We start from the raw sequence: 19362 nt of genomic DNA, 5'->3' as shown, positions 1-19362 counted from the left end.
TCTGCTTTAATTATTTAGGCAGGTTTTACTTTGTACGTGTTTTCTTGATCTCTTAAAGCCAGTGATAAAGTGTTCAACTATGTACCCTCAGAATATTTTTATATACAGGCAACTATGTTGCCTGCCTTCTTTTAGGAACTCATGTACAGTAGATTTTATTTTTTTCAGTGAGTATCAGAAGAGAAGACACACACAATTGTAGATTCAGCTACACTTATCTGAATGTTGGCTTATACTGCACTAAAAGCATTTTAGTTCCTCACATTATCAAATTATTTGCTATATATTAAAATTACAGTTATCTATTAGAAACAAATATTTTAAGAACTATTCATGTTATTAACGTTAGAGCTCTATACTTGTACATTTAGAATTGTATATCTGCGTAAACACGAATGTACCCATATAGTCAGTGAATTTTTATAGGCTGCTTATATTAAAGAAATCTGTTAAATCCTTCAGTATCACTGTTGCTGGTTCTACCAGTCATCTTTTAGTTTTGAAAACAAGACAGAAGGAGTCCATATCAATCCATAGTTTTCTTTGCACATATACGTGTTTATGTATGTATACACACACATACACATACACGTACATGTACATAGGATTTGTTTACTAGCAAAGCTTGTAACTAATAGCCCTGCAGTTTTGCTCTGCTGCAGACAGAAGATCCCGTGTCTTCTCCCCAGCTCTTGTCCCAAATGTCACTTGAGCCCAGTGGGCAGGAAGGAGCAAATGGTAATGCCTCCCCAAGAACTCTGGTCCTGTGCGGTTTCCTTCACCTCTCACTCAAGCTATTCCCACTTTTCCCTCATCCCCCAAAACAAACCAACCGAAATATTTCTAAAAAATAATAGTCTGCTGTTGCTACTCTGGTTTTTATTTTTGATCGTGGTAAGTATGTGAATAAGATAAGATAAATGCAAGTTCTTTATGAATAAGTGCTGATTTTAAGCTTTACGTCCAAATAAAAATAAATATTTGTATTCACAATTGCATGTGTATATGTTTGATCTAGTACCGAATTTGCCATTTCAAAGAAGTTAGTTTCACAGATTGCTATTGTTGTCAGGTTTAGGTTTTTTTTCCCTGTAACTCTTTATCTTGCAAATGAACCTTTCCACCCAGATTTCTAAAATGGTGCCCATGAGTGTCTATAGCAGTATAAGGATAGTGCTAATGTGCACTTCATGCATTTTGATGTAAATTTAAAGTAAGGATCATATATTGACTAAGTTGCAATGTGTATTCGAATATCGCCCCCAAAACCTGAAAAAACAACAAACAAAAGAGAGAGATTGCTTTTAATGGTTATCTTGCTTCCAAACGAGAGGAACCTCTGTCCTTTATTTCTTTTCTTCCATACTGAAACATTTTAAAGCTTGTAAATGTAATGAATTTGGTGTTATATTTTATGTCATGTTAGATTCATGCATTGAGGTTTTCGTTCTCCACTTCTTGGAAACAGTTAAACACAAATACTGGCCAGCAGTTATCTGAGATGCTGTGAAACATATTTACTTCAAAACATTATGTATGATATGAAAGTTTGCTTCAGTGTAAAAGATCATTTTCATAATTGGTTCATAACAGGATTTTGGGGCCTGGGCGGACGTTTCCTTTACAATAGGAAGTGAATCTGCTTTTACCCCAACAAATAGTAGTTTGTATGTGGGTCTGCTAATTAGTACAGTTATTTCCTGTTTTGTTGATGAGGCTTTAATAAATGTCAAGGGTACAGCCATGAAGATCTCCCAATTAGGCTTTGCGTTTGTAAAACCCAACCCCTTTGCTTTTGTGTGAAGATGACAGTTCCAACTGCAGCCTCAGCCTAACAGGGCTCAAGGGAAAGGATACTTCTCTGGTTTTATTGAAAACAAGGCCAGTTTGGCCCAGGGAGAATACCAGCACTGGTCACAGTGCAGAGCCGTTTTTAACAATGAATATTTACTAAGCTTTATCATTGCTGTCATAGTGGTTTTATTATATTTTTTTTGCCAGATTGGCAATAGGCTTAAAAAAAAAAAATAACAGTAAATCAAAACAAATTATAGCATGTAAAATAGCTGTCAAAACCTAATCGGAGGATAAATAATTAAATGTGTTATTGCAAAATAGTGATCAGCTTGCCCTCCTATAATTTGCATTTTGAAAGTCTTTCCTAAAAAAATAATAAATAACGGGAGTGCACTCATACGTGCCTGTGTGCACGCGCGCGCGCGCACACAATTAATCTTTCCCTAAGATGAATTGTTCTATCTCTGTAATATTCATTTGAGCTTACTCTTGCTTAGGTTAGCTGTTCTAGGCTTTTTATACGTGTGCGAGCTTAACTATATTGCAAGTCAACATTAACAGATGGATTGCCCTAAGCAAGGGAAAACCACAACAACAAAATCTAGTGAAAGTGGAGGATTGAAGCTTTTTGTTGTTAAGCCTTATTAAAACCTTGGCATGTGCACTGCTGTTAACTGTTTCATGCCTAGATCTAGTGATACGGCTCTGGTATGTTTTATCTCCTACATTAATTAGGTATGTCGAAGATATAAGAAATCACCTGCTAAAATTTTTGAGATAAAAATTAATGCAAGCGTGAGATTGCTTCAACTCTGCGGTGTTTTGCCTACGATATTGCCGAGTTCCTTTAACTATTGATGAGTGGGGTACGGTAGTGCATGTATTAGACTACTGTGCATTCGGTTTTTGCATAATCTATTTTAATTCTGTTTCATTATATACTCCCAGGTAGTGCAGATTTCTGGGTAGACAGGGACCTAAATGCAGTGAGAGCTCTATAAAGTTGTTCCAAATCAATATATAATTAAAAAGAGAGCGGGTTTATTATGAGCCTGGATAGAATGCCAAGGAAGATCTGTGCGATTTCATGAATATGATCTTTGTAATTTTACCGTTATGTCAGGTGATGGGGTAGCTTATTAAAAATGGAGCATTTCAGGATGTCAATAGTATTTACTGGCTAATAAAACATTCTTGAAGATTTGCAGAATACCGGGTAAGAACTACCAGTTCACTTTATAATTAGTAAGTTAGCAATGCCCCCTTGTCTCTAAGGAAATGTATGTAATACCTGTACCTTTAGGCATGCACTGCTTTGCAGCCGTAATGGAAACTTGGGCATTTGGCATTTGGATCCTAAGTGTGGATTTACCAGAAATCCCGGTGTGTCAGCCCTACCTTAAATGGTCGTATATCGAAGGAACCAAGTGAACTACTTCCCATGACTTTGCAGGATTTAAATACAGTGTCTAAGAAGGTTTAAAAAATACTTTTGCATAAGGTAGTAAGAGCCAAGTTAAACTAAACTTTTTTCTCGGTATTCTCGAACAGAAAACAATTACCATTTTTTATTCTTCTTAAAAGCATATCGTAAATGTGGCTTTTAGACTTTTATTGCAGTATATCCTAGTAACTAGACAATATGTAATTCAGCTTGCAGTAAGTATACTTGGCTTCTGTTCAACAAAGATAGCAAGTGTCAGGCAGCAAGATGTGTTCAGAATAACCTCACCTTCAGGAGTGCCCCATTTATCAATACCCCTACAATGCCCGGTAAAATAAATGACATAATCATTAGCTACAAAGGGCTTCCAGTAACTGATTACCCTCCTAACCTGAAAAAGGTGGTGAGACTGGGCTATTCTGAAGACTTTTTCTTCTGGGAACATAAAAGAGGAGAGGAAATGCTTGTGATAATCCAGTGCTGAATATACATATTCTGTACAAGGAGACTGAACCCCTTTAAGGAAAAAAAAAAAAAAAAAAAAAAAAAAAAGAAATCCTGCAGACAACTCCACAATAATTTCAGAAACGTAAAAGCTCTGATTTTTTACCTATATTTGGATTCAGATAATGTGCTTGAGATCGCATCTATGCCTAGCATCCACAGATAATACTGGTTGGTTATATAGCTGGAGGTATCGTCTCCTCTCATTGACTAAAATATTACAAATTGACAGATGTCATAAACGGTAACAGCTAGCTTTTAATTTGAATCAGGTTTTGTTTCTGTAAAATATAGTTTTGAAGTTAAGCTTTGGTCGATTAGTAAATTCTATTTCTTTAGCTAATGTGGTGCCATTTTGAAAATATTGTAGATATCATTCGCTTCCTTTAATTTGGAGAAAAATCTTTTGTCTTGGTGTGTCAAGTAAGATCTCTTCATTCTGCAGAACAGTCAGATTTCCTTTTAATTAAAAATGAAAAAGCCAGGCAGCAAAAATCCAAATTGTAGATTACGAGAGTGCCCTCTCGTGGCTCTGATGCCTTTCCGAAGCAGTACAGGCACACATGTATCCTTTGCCTTGTTACAAACCTTGCTTTTTACAACACAAGACTTCTTAGAAATCAAGCGGTACTTCCTTTATTTTTTTTTAACTGAAAGATTATCTGCGTTTGGTGCGACTTAAACATTTAGGTGCTTTCATGTGTCAGGCATAATTTTATTTTCAGGAATGTACACTACCAAGTAGAGGTATAATTACAAGATTGCTCAAACCTCCTCCCCGCAAGAAGATAGTAGGTAGTGCCTCTGAACAGTGGCGGTGGCTGATTTTAATTTAGTCAGTGAACACACTTAAAGTAAAAAGAAGCAGTATAAGTTTGTAAAGATTTTTTTATTATTATTATTTCAGTATTTTTATTAGTGTGACCTCTTTTCTCTGCCCCGATCTCTTCTTACCGTGTTATTAAGCGAAGGACTGTTGCAAGTCTCCACAGCAGAGTTCTGCCATTCATTCTGCAACCATAAACCAGCGTAAATCTTGTGGCTGCCTGTTCTTCTTTGAGTTTTGCAGTAAACATCACTTGAGAAATCTCTTCACTAATTACCATGGTGCCAATTAAAAAAATAAAAAAGAAGAATGGAAAGATGGTCAAGTAACGGTCAGGAAATCGCTCTGGAATTTTTTGTTACCCTGTAGGCTTTTAGTGGAATGATGGTTTTTCAGGTCGAAGTCATCATCACATCTACTTCTGATTTATCCTCCTGAGAGAGACATTTAGACAAGCAAAAAGTTTGCAGATGCTTTTTCTGGCTATTGTTGTCACCTATTTTGGGTTTTTAACAAATAGAAAGGCAGCCTTTTTGAGGGTCTCTCTTCTACAAACGAATGAACCATACTGGTATGTCTACCAAGATTTCTTTTTTTCTGAAGGATCTGAAAGAAAAATGCTACTTCACAAAGTATCTTCAAAACTGGATGAACCTTTCTGTCCTTAGCAGTTGATTGAAATAAACAGATTAATTTTTTCATCAGGAGAATTTATTGACACGATAATGTAACAGTGGTATCTTCTGCTTTCGTTTGCGGTGTATCTTCTATCTTCCCTGGGTTGTGTTTTGGCTCCACCTGGCCAAAGCAGGGAGCCAGAAGAACCATCATCTAACGGTTGGGACCTGCGTCCCAACTTCCATGTTGCTTTTGCCTTCTGGCTTGAAAGTTTGGAGAGCACAACCTTATGTCTAAAGCTCAGCTCTAGTACTATATGTTCCCTAACCTTTTCTTTCTCTCTCTAGTCCTGTACCAAAGAGTGAAAAAAATGGATAAAGAAGTTCAATTAAAGAATACAGTTTGTCTGGGACCCAAAGGAGGGAGACATAGAAGAAAAGGGCAAAGCTTTTCCTGCAGGGATCTCGGCGTCTCTGAATGTGAAAGCCCAGATTCAACCCATCTAATCTGAGACACTACTGACTGAAATGCTGAAGTTAGCAGCAGTGCTGCCCTAAGCTCTTTCTGCAGTAAGTGGAGAGAGAGGGGCACGACCAAAGGGCAACTCAGCCCACCTAAAAATCTAGATTGCATCGTGATGATGCCTCTCTCCTGCTGTTTATTGTCTAATTTGGGCTCTAAAATATCTGAAATTAGTGAATAGCATCCAAAGCTGAGTGCCATCCATGTTCCCTAGCACCTTGCAGGGAAAGACCTTCTTTGTTGAGCAGAAGACTCCTACTGGTGCAAACAGGAGGAGGGACTCCTCCATGCTAATCCTTCTGGTCGGGAGCTTTAGACAGAAATGTGCTTGGAATCAGTATTTCTGTTTCTAGGGCATAGTCGTCTTTTCTTGCAAATGTGACTAGTCTGTTTTCAAGCATCATACAGAGCTTCTCTCAAATACGTTCTTCCACTGTCCATAGGTCTGAGTTCACTGCTGCTCAGGTTTTATCCATCTCAATTTCTGTGACATTTGGTGTCTTCTATTAAATCTTGAAGTCTAGAGGTATTTGATGTTTGTGTTTAGGATCGCATCCACGTTGTACATTTTAACTTCAGTGGTTTTGGTAAGTTTTCCTTTGAAAAACTCACACGCGATCTGCCAACAGTGCTTCCAGCAGTGATTTTGCCATGCTGATCTATGGATATGATGCACATTTTAATGGAAAGATCAATTAACCAGTAATCTGTGTTTTACCTGCTTAGGAATTTTATCAAACAGGTAGCGTGTTCCAGCCAGACAAACTGGGTTTACAGCAATTCTGATTCACTGAAGTCACACACTTGAGTTACTTCCGGGTCTCTTGACTTTCCTGTTACCTCAAAAGCACGTTCCCTTTTCTGGCTTTGTGCGTATGGACAGTCACATGCCTTTGTGCATATGAACACCGATTAGTTTTTCCCTTCTGACACACGTTCCCCCTTATCTTCTTGCTCTTCTCTCCTTTGACCCCCTCAACCCTCCATTCTGTCATTTCCCTTCCCTCTAATCATTGAGTAAACCTAAGGCATTAATAATCATCAGAAAGGGAAAATAAGTGATATTTTTCTTAGTTTTGTAACTGGAAATTCTCCCCGGTGAATCCGATTCTTAAAATCATCCACCAAAAAAATTCCGTAAAGAATATTTCTTTACAGAAGAGCTGCTCACTGTAGTTGTTGCAAATGGCCCTGAGAATCTCCATGTCCTATTTTGAAACACTAAAGCTTCTGCTTGTTGCCAATTAATGTGAAGCCAGGCTGCCTTCGGATGGTTCACTCTTTGCAGCTAGACTGATGTGTGGCATGGTGCCACAGTGTGTCAGCTGAAAACGGCCGGACAGGAGGTAGCACAGGCTTCCCGAGGGACAAACAGTCTGCAATTCATCAGAAAAAATGGAAGTTTATTTGCTGTTTTGGAGAAAATCGTAACTATTTCTGAAAAATATTTGCAGAAGCATCATTAATCCTTAAAAATCAAAAGCAGCGTTACAAAATTCTCAGATATTATCTTTGTTCAGGAGTATAGCGTACATAAAAGTTAGGAAGCTTCGAGTTTGTGAATTTTTCACCTAAGTAATTCAGAACGTAAATAATTATAACGTGGCATCCATGACTAAGTATCTCAATGAATTTATCATCCTTACTTACAATAAATCCTACCGCAGCGCAGATATTAATGGTTCCTTTAACTGTACAGAAGTCAGTGGAGATCTCTGTTGCTTTACAGGTTACTTGTCATTCCAAAGTACTGTGCCCATATTCTTATCTACACTGGTTGTCTATGTGTCTGAACAGATTTGGGGGGACTTCCTGCTCTTGCAGGCTCTTAATTGTCACAGAAAAGGATTTCTTTCTGTCATTGGAAACCTATTTTTTTGTGTATCTCTGTTTCCCTGTCATTTTAATTAACAGGATCTCAGAATTGATGACACTTTTGTCTCGTGGCATAAAGCAGTGGATGTTTCCAACCACTTCGTGTTCTTCTAAATGCATCATCTATAAGTCTGAATCTCTTCAAGTAGAGAATGTTTCTATGCTAGGGAGGATGAAGGTTTTTTTTTTTATTTAACGTTAGTTTTTAAATTATCCATGAGTCCTGTGTTATAATTAAAAAAAAAAAAAAAAAAACAAATATGGTATCTTAGATAATATCTGTCTAATTTATATCCAGGACAACTTTTCTGATATCAGAGTGTTATTTTTGTGAGGCACCGTTACTTTGTGTTACTTTCTGTAAGCAAAAACACACAAATGGTGATTTCGAAGGGATAATTTCTAGAAATTAATCTAGAATTACTGCTTGCATCTCTCTTGGTTTGGTGTCCATGCAGCTAATTGGTATCCCTAGTCCTGTTTTAAGCTTGTGGTTGTTTCTGCCATGTCTCAGAAAAATAAGGGCATTGAAGAAGAGAAAATTTAGAAACTGTACTACTTTAGTGCTCTTCTTTCCCTTTTCCCCCATCAGTCTCAGCTCTTTTGGAGAGTAATGTGAAGTACTTTCCTGTGATTTTATTATCCATTGCTTTAGTTTAGTCTTTAACTGGAAAGGAAGGCAACAGGTTGTGCTTAACTATTGAGAGATCTTTTTCCTCCCTACTGGAGGTGAAGCCATAATTATGTCTGTGATGGCGTGGCGTTGTATAGGAGGGTAGGTAAAATAAAATACTGAATCATAAATAATAGTGGACTTGTATTTATTTTGCTTTCTTGTATTGAATGAATAATCTTTGAATTTTTAAGAAAAAGGAAAGAGTACTTCATAGATTTAAACCATAGTAGATATTTTTCTTTTCTTGAAATTTAAAACGTGTTGATGTATTGAGTAGCCGGTAAATGTGAAATTATATGTGTGCTGCCATTTATCAAAAGAGTATTTGTTTCTCACTTCGAGGACAATTAATAGCAGCAGTCTTGTTAAACTTCCTGCCTTAGTATCGATCAATAAGCGCTCATTCCAGAAAGCTGTGCTTCTGAAAGGTCTAGTGTTGAATAAAAAGCTGACATTTCAAAGATTGACTTTCATGCCCAATCAAGAATGTAACCATCTTACATTTAAATCCTTTAGCATTCGTGTATGTTGTTTACATTTTTATGCCAAAGGAGTACATTTTGTGAGGCTACCAGCAAGCAGAGGAGAACAGTTTAAGGACCTATTCTCACTTTGTTTAGTTCTACCTGTATTTATACTGTCAGCACCTTCTTTTTCAGTGATCAGCATTTACCACAAGCGTACAGGTAGCGGACCACTTGCAGAATGCGATTTTGAAGTGGGGCAGAAACGAAAGAGGATGTATACTACGTATACAAAAAGGGTATATATCCTCATGCCCTCTGCAGTTGCTCCTGTGCCGTACTTTACACACAGGCTTGATGGTTCAACAGTGGCTTGTGGAGACCCTGAGCCTGTTGTGTTTAAGTAGATGAACTCTTACATTCTGAGCGAGATGAGAGATGGGTTCTTGCGGGGCAGTGTGCCTGAAGATGAGAAAAATTTGAAATCAAAAAAGTTGAATCATGTTTTGATACCAAATAGATACATTAAATAATAGATTTATTACGTAAGCAGAACTAATTGGAAGAAGCAAAACAATTGAGTACTTTAAAGGAGTTTGTTGCTTTATTTTATAGAAAAAAAACATGACAGCAGTCTATTAAGACTTTATAAAGTTCTGGTGCAGCAAGAAAGGAGTGTTACCATATCATTTCTTGCGGTAATAAATTTAAGTGGTCTGGTTGTTATTAGAATGCTGATCAGGAAGGAAACAGAAGTCTGTCCTTTTTCATAAAAAGGGATAAAAAAGGTTACGCACTTCAAAATGCAGAAAAGACAGAAATTAAAAGCTTAAATAACTGCAAACAGCAGGGTACGTCAGTAATGGAAGGACTTCTTAAATGACTTTGACAGCTTTTGCAGGTGCACGTACTATGTCACTTTGCGTAGTGGAGCACTGAAAAAGATTTACGGTTCTCCTTTTGGAATTTATTAAGAGTTTCTTTCTTTTTCTTTTTTTGCGAAGTAGTCTGGACATACCCCTCCCTTGACGTCTTTTTTATTACAGCTCCTAGAGGAAAGTCACCTATTCAAAAACATGTGTTGCTTGTTGTCTCTGTGGCTAGCGCACAGAGCTGTAAACTCTGGAGAATGTTGTTATTTACAGCCAGATATTTTCCTTTCCTTCCCCTTTTGCTTTTTTTCTTTGTATGGAAATCCCATTTTATTTGCTTTAATTTTTGAAAGTCTTCCTGTGTAATTTTGTAACCTAAACATTTAAATTGGTAACACAACTATTTTTTCAAAGAGAGAGTCTGACCATCAGGAACTAGAAGTTCTTGTTTTGCGTTGTTTTTTTATTTTTTTTAGGTTTATCAACATATGCTCTATTATATTCCTTTATTATGTTATTCTTCTTTCACTAACACACTTGCATAATACTGTTTGTAGATGCTCTGAGGGGCCACTGCTATGCCTGTGGTGTCTGCTGAGTCTAATTAATTTTGTTCAGTTCCTGTTTTTCAAAGACACAACCTTCTTCTTTTTTTTTCTTTTTTCCTTTTTTTTTTAACTTGCCATCTACGCTCTTTGAAACATTATTTATTATTTTGACAAATTAGTGAGTGTTATCTTGCGGGATTTTATTCCATTGACAAGATTAATCCATCTAGAGATGAATAAGTGTTGGGCTTAGTTCGGTTTGTTTTTTTTTTTTTTTAATTTCTCAACACTTTGAATGAACCTTCTTTCCTGCAAAATCTTGTCTTTACGTTAGTAGAAGTAACTGTGATGGCAGTATCTAATTCTGATTCGAATTCCAAAAAAAAGTGAGACAGATGGAGTTTTACCCTCCAAGAGTCAGTTCCAGGATTAGTGCTTTACACAATCACAGAATAGGAGGGGTTGGAAGGGACCGTCGGAGATCATCTGGTCCAACCCCCCTGCCAGAGCAGGTTCGCTTAGAGCAGGTTGGACAGGATCGCATCCAGGTGGGTTTTGAATGTCTCCAAAGAAGAAGACTCCGCAACCTGTCTGAGCAGCCCATTCCAGTAATTACAATGAATGTCATGTCAGAATTTTCTCGGAGAAGTAGTGAATTAGCAGTGTTATAGAAACAAAGTATTTTAATTGTCCCAGTGAAGATAAATACTTAAAGCAGCAACTCTTAAACTGAAAACTGTGGTTGTGGCTGTGGCAGTAGTCAGTGAGATAACCAATTAACAATATCAGTTAAGACAGAGTGGTTAACCTCCCTTTAGTTACAAGTGGGGATATGATTGATTACAACACTGATGGAAATGACACAAGGAACTCGCAAAACTGGGAAGGAGTTAGAAGGATCAATAATTTGTTTCTCTGCATTCCATCTTATAACTTTTGCTCAGTATGAAACTTAGTTTGGGTTCTTTCATAGTTTTTAATACTCTAATAATTATCTTATTTTCTATCAACTGTTACTTGGTTTAACACATTAAGAACCATGTGTCCTCTTTCTGGGCAAAGAACTATGGAAAGTTTTATCAAAACTTGCTGGTTTGATGACATCTGCTCTTGTTGAACAAGAAAAAAAATGTGTCAGTCTGCAAAGAGTGAACACTGAGACGTTCCTCACAGTAATGATGGGAAAGAAGGTTACAGAGAGTGTCCTGGTACATGTAGAACACTGACAACATCTATAATAGGGGACGTACTGAAATCCTCACAGTACAAGATTTCCACGTTCCTTGTAGTCTGAAATCAAGGCCACATTTCTTCCCCATTAGGGGCTTGTTGGAAGTTTAGGCATTTGGTGAACTGCATGATGAGATGTGGGCAGTAGCCCTTCTTTTTACTTGCGTATGATTTTCTTTAAAGTTAGCTAACACTGTTTTCCCTTTGCACAAATTCTATCCATATGTCTTTAAATTATGGCCAGTTTTCCAAGGTTCAGAATCTCTTCAGTGGATTGATTGCCTGCATAGTTAAACTTTTTAGGTTTTTGATGCACAGACCTTAACACAGTCATTTGTGAAGCACAAGAGACTGCAATTCCTGACTTAATGTTCCAGTCAAGCTAGAGACTTTTTTTTTCTAGTATAATAGAAATCTTTAGCCCGGTTCTGTTTGCTCAATAATAATGTGGTATAACAGATTAGTGAGTACTCAGTACAGTAGCGTGTGAATTTACAGCACACCAGCTACTCTAAGCAAGCTCCCCATGGGATGCTCTGAGTGTACGCTAACTTTGAGTTAACTGTAATTTACAGTAAAATATCCTGCACAAAGGCATTTGTAGTGCCATTTTTGGGCTGGCATACTCCTCCCTCTGCATATCTGTTTAGCACCCTGACACAAATATAGCTATGTAAAGACACTCTTGACTTCTTTTGTATTTGCTACTTCAAAAATCCATTTTTATTCCTGCTCAGTAAATCACATCAACCAAAACTTGGCAAATATTTCTATCAGAAAATAGTAAACCACAGTGCTTTTTGTGATATACTTGCAAGAAAGGGTAAGTAGTAAACTTGACTGATGCTTTTCCTCCAATGGCTAGTCTTCTGCTAATTGAGGCTTTGCATAAATAACGAGGCACTCCAGGTTTTGCATAAATAATAAGGCCCTCCATAGGCCATGAAGACAAATGGTTCTCTTGCTCTTTAATTGGTGATGCTTGAGGACTTCGCATCCTCTTATAACAACTTTTAGAAGACTTGATCGATATGTCGTTTTCCTCATCAAGTGTTCAGGAAGTTTTAATGAGTAAAGTGGCAGCTAGACTCCAAATAAGTAATGCTGATATAGAAAAAATAAACAAAAATTATAATGTTAATTTTCTGTCTTCCAGACTCGTTTCAACCAGCGTCTCAGTAACCAGGATTTTACCTTGGATGAAGACGATGATGATGAGGTGGAGAGAACGAGCAAGTAAGAAGCATGTTTGGATGTGTGTGTGCGTATGAGAGAAAGGGTAACTAGTGTTATTCAGCAAAGTTGAGTTCAAGTGACATATTTTTCTCCTGTCCAGGCAGCTAGCTTGATTACTGATCTAAATGAGGTCAAGTGCTTTAGGATTAAATCTGTTTTTAAAAAGAGGGATGGGCTACTATATATTTTCATTATTTATAGTGTCTAGAAGAGCTTGACATAATCCTGAGTCTTCACAGAATCAAGATAAAAAGATACATACACAAAGAAGCAGCGAAACAATGTTTGTCAACATGGTGGGCAGTGACCTCAGCTAATCTATTCTTTAAGTCTTGTGTTGTGGTCATGACAATGGAAAGTTTTCTGAAGGGTCTGAAAGAGAAATGTTGCCTTGTGTGTTTTATATCAAGAACTTCATATGTGTGAACTAAAGGAAAATCATAAGTTGAGGCTTAAGCTACATTGGAGTATTCTCTGATTGAATTCAGGAGATGATTTTTTAAAATGAATGTATGAATATAAACCATGAAGGATCTTGAAAGCAAAGTCAGGCAGCTTAAGCATGATGCAGTAGGGAAGAGGGAGCTGCAGAAGTGTTCAAAGGATATAATCAAAACGGTGAGCCATGGAAATACCCTTTGTAGTAGTCTTCTGAATAGACAGAGACAGGGAAAGACTGCAGTAGTATGGGGGTCAGAGGTAAGAGTATTGCAATGAATGAAAGAGAAAATAAGAGACAAAAGCGCCAGTTCTACTTGCAGATAGGCAATACTCCAGTAAATCTGGTCATATGAGAGAGGCAGAGTTGCGGTATGAGAGTCTTGCCACTAGAACAAAACATGTGGCTGGGTCAGTTGGAGAGGTGTAGCGACACTGACCTAAATATAAGGTGTAGACAAGGGAAAAGAGGAACAAATTTTGGAATAACTGTAAAATTTGGAGGGAGGATGTGGGAAGCCATATTAAGGGTGACTTGAAGTAACAGTTATAGTGGTTGGGGAAGAGCCAGGAGACAGAAAAACCAGCTAATGGTAACAGCATCTCCATAGATATCATACATGTATGTTTAAGAAAGTTCTTGAGCAGAAAGAAATAAACATTCCCTTTCAAAGGTCTTTGAATGCATTCTCCGACTTACTTTCAGAATTGGCTGTAATAAAATGTTTTTTATGTTCTTAGCTGATGAAAAAGTTTTTGTTTTCAGGTTATCATCAGAAGACAGTGAAGAAACTTCTGCTTACTTTTATGATAGTGATGATTCCGGTGAAACTGGAATAACTCCTCAGCATCAAGGAGAAATGGACTTGCTTGGGGAGATTTTGGACACGCTGAGCACACACAGTTCAGATCAAGGAAAGCTCTCAGGAGCAAAGAGCCTGGATTTCTTTAAGTCAATGGATGACATTGATTACAAGACTGCGGTTAGTGCTCTGCTTTAATTTGAAAACCAACCCCAATCCTTTTATAGTGGCATCCTGCACTTGTGGGATCAACAACATGCAGCTCAGACACTGCAGCATAGTCCTTAGAATTGCTGGTGTATCTTCCTAGGACAGTACACCCATGCTGGCCGCTGCATGGTGGTTTTTCACCAGCCAAGAGATCGGTTACACCTTTGTCCAGTTTACTCTGTCATCTTGGAACATTATTTTTCCCTTATAACAGTAACCACGTATAGAGCTGTGAATAATATAATAATTTACATAATCAAATGGTTTAATATTGTATTTAGCTGTTCGATCTGGTATTCGCAGGCTGATTTTAGTCTTTTCTTTTTTTAAAATGTGGTTTAGAAGGCACCTATTTCTATTTTCACCTTGCATCCTTAAACTGGTCATAGTGATATCGTGATTTTTCCACTTAGATTAAGTCATGGGATCCATGTGGTAATTGCACCTGAAACACTGCTAGAACAGTACTCCAGAGCTTTCTAAGAGGGCTTCTTGGTCATTTTTTAGGTAAAGTTGCACAGGACCTGTAGTGTAAACAAACTGCTTGCCTACAACTTTAAAGCCCTCGTCAAGGCACTGCTGTGATGTTAGCTGAAAAAACGGTCGTGGTTTTGAATTCCAGCTCCTATCAGCTGTCCACCATTTACTTTTGCTGAAAGGGATCCTATAGTAGAAGACTCGTTGCTGGAACAGCAAATTCTGATGCGAATGTTTAAAAAGCTTGTAAAGTTTTATATTATGAGTGTCACACAGGGGTCACGTTAATAAAATGCCTCTTTTTTGTTTGTTTGGCTAAAAAATTTAATATTGAAAGCTGGTATAATTAATTACTGAAGCAAAGAGGAAATGCCATCTGGTTTTAGTTTTAGTCCAGCTCCTTCTCGTATTATGGGTACAAACCAGCGAAGTGTGTCTTTGTTCACTGTCAAAACTGCTTGTGCAAAGACTGAATGGACAGGGGAGACAGAAATCCTTCCTTTGTACAAAAAGCAATCCTTAGCATAAGAGAGCGTTCTGGCAAGGAAGTGTAAAAGCGCTTGTTCTTACATTGTTTCTTGGATTGTTGTTTTGTAACATTGAACCCCAAAGGGGATCCATGATTTAGGAACACACAAAATCCATTACAGTATTTTTGTTTCAAAAGTGCCAGTGCAGGACCTTTCATCTGACATTAACTATAAACACATGTTCTCTCTTTCAGAACAAGTCGAATGCACCTAGTGAGAGCAACCTTACCCTGCTCTGCAGCAGTGCGAATGATCAAGCGGAGTGGAACCTCGGTCAGGATGACAGTGTCCTCCACGGGAAGCAGCTCCCTCCATCGCCAAGAAAGCAAATTTCTTCTGGTGGCCATAGAGAATCTCTCTCAAGGCTGGAAGAAGAAAGTAGTGACAAAACCTTTATTACTAACAAGGTGGACACCAGTAGTATGACATCCCCATCTCCAGTACAATCAAGTGCCCAGTTTGCTTCTCTAGAAAGTTTCAAAGCAGGCTATCCTTACAAGTATGCAAAGCGGAATGAAACACTAAGCAATACCTCAGAAGATCAGCTCCCAGCAAGTCTTGCTCAACATCCATCCATTCTGGTCCCTTGGGAGAAAGATGGGAAGGAAGGAAATGAAACTCCGGAAGAGGGTGGGCTTCTTCAAGAAGTGGTGTCATTGTGCAAACTGAATTCTGCTTTTCACTATGGTTTGAGTATTTCAAAGGATAGCTTATCCAGCAGTAGCAGTGGAAATAAAACGTAAGAAAACTATGAGAAGAGAAACTTGACTCCCATCAGAAGTTAAAGGGAGACTACTCAGGACTCCATATAACTCCATATAACATGATAACCAAAAGATGAGAAAGGAATAAGAGGTCTTCAATTATAAAAATAATTCTCTTCAGTTGCATATGCATTTTCTGCCATTGGGACATCTGCTTCTATGTTTACCCAGTTCATTTGTTGGCTGCAGTTAGGTCCACAAAATGGAACTAAATATATGAATGCACTCTTAAATCAGGTACTAGTTAGCGTCTGTGTTAAAAATACAGCAGGTGTATGGTGCTTCCTAGCGTTTGCTTCCTCTAAGCAGCAGGAAAGGTATCACCTAACAGGTAACCAGGTTTTGAAGGTACTCTATTAATCCCGTTAAGCATGAAAAGAACTGAGCAATCTGATTTGTCTGAAATGTACAAATGTTAATATTTGTAATGAATAATAATTGCCTTAATCTTTTGAGAGGAGGTTTAACTATCTTAGAAGATGAATGCAAATCTACAAAACAGCAATAATGATTTTCCATGGCAAGAATTTGCTTCAGCAAAGCGGGGGGAAAGGAAACTTTTTTTTAGATTAAGGAATTTCTTGTGAATATAACTCGGAACTTACTCCAAACTAAAACTGTGGCCCTGTCTTCCAGACTTCGAAAAGATGGCACATGCTTTTCTCTCTTTTGTAAAGTACATGAAGTGCTGAATTATAATGTGACGTTTATTAACTTCTGTTTACAACTAAGACACTTTAAAGACGTATTATCCGGTTTCCCTAGGTAGACTATTTCACCTAAAAATTTTCAGAAAGGAAAGTGTAAGTGGAATTGATAGATTTCTGTTATTTTTTATTTTCTACAGTTTAATAGTGTTTGAAAACTAATTTGTGCCTCTTCTGAAGTATATTCTTTCCATTTTTAGTAGCTACCTTTTGGAAGGTAGATTGAATTGCTGTTACTTAGAAGTCATATTTAGTTAAATTATTAAAGAGTCATGACTGAAAATTACTCGTAACACTAGAAAAGTAAAATTACAGGTTCAGCTTGAGACTGCATACATCCAACTCTCATTTTAGCCAAGCTGAACAACCAATAATCTCTTTCTAAATTCAGTGAAGGAGAATGAAAGGACTTGATGTATATTGCATTTAGAACAAGCATTTGTCCTCCTTCTGGCAGCGCTCCTGAGGAATGTTTGGATATTTAAAGTATGAAAATTCTTGCTGCTACATGAAGCAGCTCTTTCATTTTTTTTATATATTTTTTTTAATTTTCCTCCCCTTTTCTTTTTCCACCTCTCCACCTTACCATGCATACGTTGTCCTCCACAATAGCTCAGGACAGGGAAGGCATGAAGTAAATTTCAGCAGATTGGAATTGTTAACTTTGAAGGAAATCTGTGATGGAGTTGGCAGAAGTAACACATGGGTATAAAATGAACTGTGCCCGTGAAGAATGCTCTCCTGCTCTTCTAAACTCATGTCAGAAACCTTTTTTCTTTCTTTCCCTCTTTGGCACGAATGGTTAGTCTTAATCTCAGAATAGGCCTGAGTGAGCACTTTCATACTGAGGTCGGTATTTGGATCACATTGCTCTTGAATATCTTAATAGTTTGTAGCAAAGTTTAGTATCAGTTGCCACACTGAGATTTATGAATGATTTTTCCTAGCTAACACAAATGGGAAGGGCTTTTTTGACTGCTTTGTTACAAGGCAGCTCACCTAAGGGAATGGATTCATGTCGTTACAGAGGCGATGTTTGATGCTTGACCAAAGAGCTGCAGTAGGGTGAGACCTTGGCTTTGTTAATGCAAAAGTTTCAGCTTGTTCCAGAATGAGAAGGGCTGGGCCAGTACTTGTCATTGAGGATGAGCCTCCAGAACTACTTTTTTTAATCAGTGCAATGAAGGCAAAAGGTTGTAAAAGTGCAAATCTTACAGAAATATCTGTGTCTCATTAAAGCGTGAACATTCCTGAGGGCATCTGCAATCTGCATTGCTGGAGAATCTCAGTATTCCGGAGTTAGAGGTTCTATGTCCAGAGATTTGTGCTCCAAACTACTCACCTATCCTTTGGTTTCTTCTTGTGTATCAACATGGTATGTTGTGGATTTTTTTTAATAACATAAAAAAGTTATTTGGCAAAATATTTTACACTATTAAAAACCAAAAGTATCATAAAAATTATTTAAGATCTTCACTATAAGCTTTCCAGGTGGGTCTGACCAGGTGGCTCAGGTGCTGTTCAGATGAGAAAGCTATAGAGCAACCTCATGGATAGTTGTTTAGAGGTGGTTTTAATGACTTGGTAGAGGGCATTCTTCTTTGCTGGTACTAAACATTACCGAAATATCGTGCTGCTGTGTCTAAGAGAAGACAGGCAACACAAAGGTCTGTGTTTTTGTAGTGCTTCTCACTTGTTCTCATTCATATCCTTGCATTTTGTTGATGAGAATTTCAAGATTTACCTTTTCTTTTCCTCTGCATCTAACATGGTGGTTCTCTCCACGGTTCCATCTAAGATGATGTTTTGTTTTCTTCATTTATTAAAGTTAATAAACAGTATTAATGTCTTAAGGAGAAAAAGAGAAAAAAATCAGAAATTATGGCCATCGCTACTTTCAAAACCATCAAACACCTAAGTCCAGGAATGCTGCCAGAAAGTGGTTTTCAAAAACGGCTCTGTGATAGAACAAATCTTACTGGCTTTACATGAGAGTTAGGCACTGAACTATTAGCACACGGATTGTCCCATTCTCACCTTTGTGGAAAAAATATGGAAGATGTGAGGTTATTATAAGGATCACAAAATCGAAAGTTTAATAGTACAATCTTTCAAAATTGAGGCATTGTGGTTATAATTCACTGTTTCACTGAGTGAAAATGCAGCCTGAAAAGAAGTAAACAGATGAACTAAAAGACAGAAGGTAAAGTTCAACTTAGAATTATTTTTATTTCAGTCAAAATGTTAGTTACTGTGCTTATGCCACATTGTTTCCTTACTATTTATAAAGCCCATAGGGTGTTTACAGTCATTAAATGGTATGTCTTTTTTGATTTTGAACCTTGTATGGGTTCAGAAACAATTTAGTCTTATATCTATGTTGAATTTAACTGTAGGTACTTTTTAAACTCTGTAATATTACAGAATCTTTTTCCACTTATTATCAGTGATCTTTTAAAAAGGCTAGTATTTGTGCCTTATTTAAACAGAATTACCAGTTACCAAATAGATAAGAGTCCAAGCTGATGTTTCCAGTTCAACACTGTTGTTCTCTCTGTCCTTGTGATAGTATAAAACTGTTTATTGGCTACATATTCAGTATTTTTATTACCACACGGGGTTCTATTTTAAGATAAATTGTCCGGGTCCAGTACTTTTTACAAGTTTTATACTTGTATGCTCTTTATTTGTGGAAATCCTTCTAATGTCTTTGAAAATCATCGACATTCATCACCAGCTACTGGTGAGAACTGAATTCCGCTAAGTCAGAGCTCCTGTGTTCTTCTTCAGAGGCATCTCTTTTCTTCAGGATCTCAAGAAT

At 37.4% G+C, this 19362-nt stretch overlaps 1 protein-coding gene across 1 annotated transcript in view; it reads left to right on the top strand.

Annotated features, from left to right (window-relative positions):
* DENND1B (DENN domain containing 1B) overlaps window positions 1–15813 on the top strand; it is a gene marked incomplete at its 3' end in the record, with an annotated part of 159598 nt that extends 143785 nt beyond the window's left edge. The window contains exons 20-22 of the mRNA XM_082483579.1: window positions 12533–12612; window positions 13817–14033; window positions 15265–15813. Of these exons, the coding sequence (XP_082339705.1) occupies window positions 12533–12612; window positions 13817–14033; window positions 15265–15813 (846 nt within the window). The remainder of the gene's footprint in view (window positions 1–12532; window positions 12613–13816; window positions 14034–15264) is intronic.
* Between the last annotated feature and the right edge of the window lie 3549 nt (window positions 15814–19362).

The sequence above is a fragment of the Vanellus vanellus genome (genome assembly GCF_965231255.1).
Source record: "Vanellus vanellus genome assembly, chromosome: 5".
In the NCBI taxonomy this organism is placed as follows: Eukaryota; Metazoa; Chordata; class Aves; order Charadriiformes; family Charadriidae; genus Vanellus; species Vanellus vanellus.
Note: the sequence above shows the minus strand (reverse complement) of the source record. Positions and strands in the feature narration are given on the sequence as shown.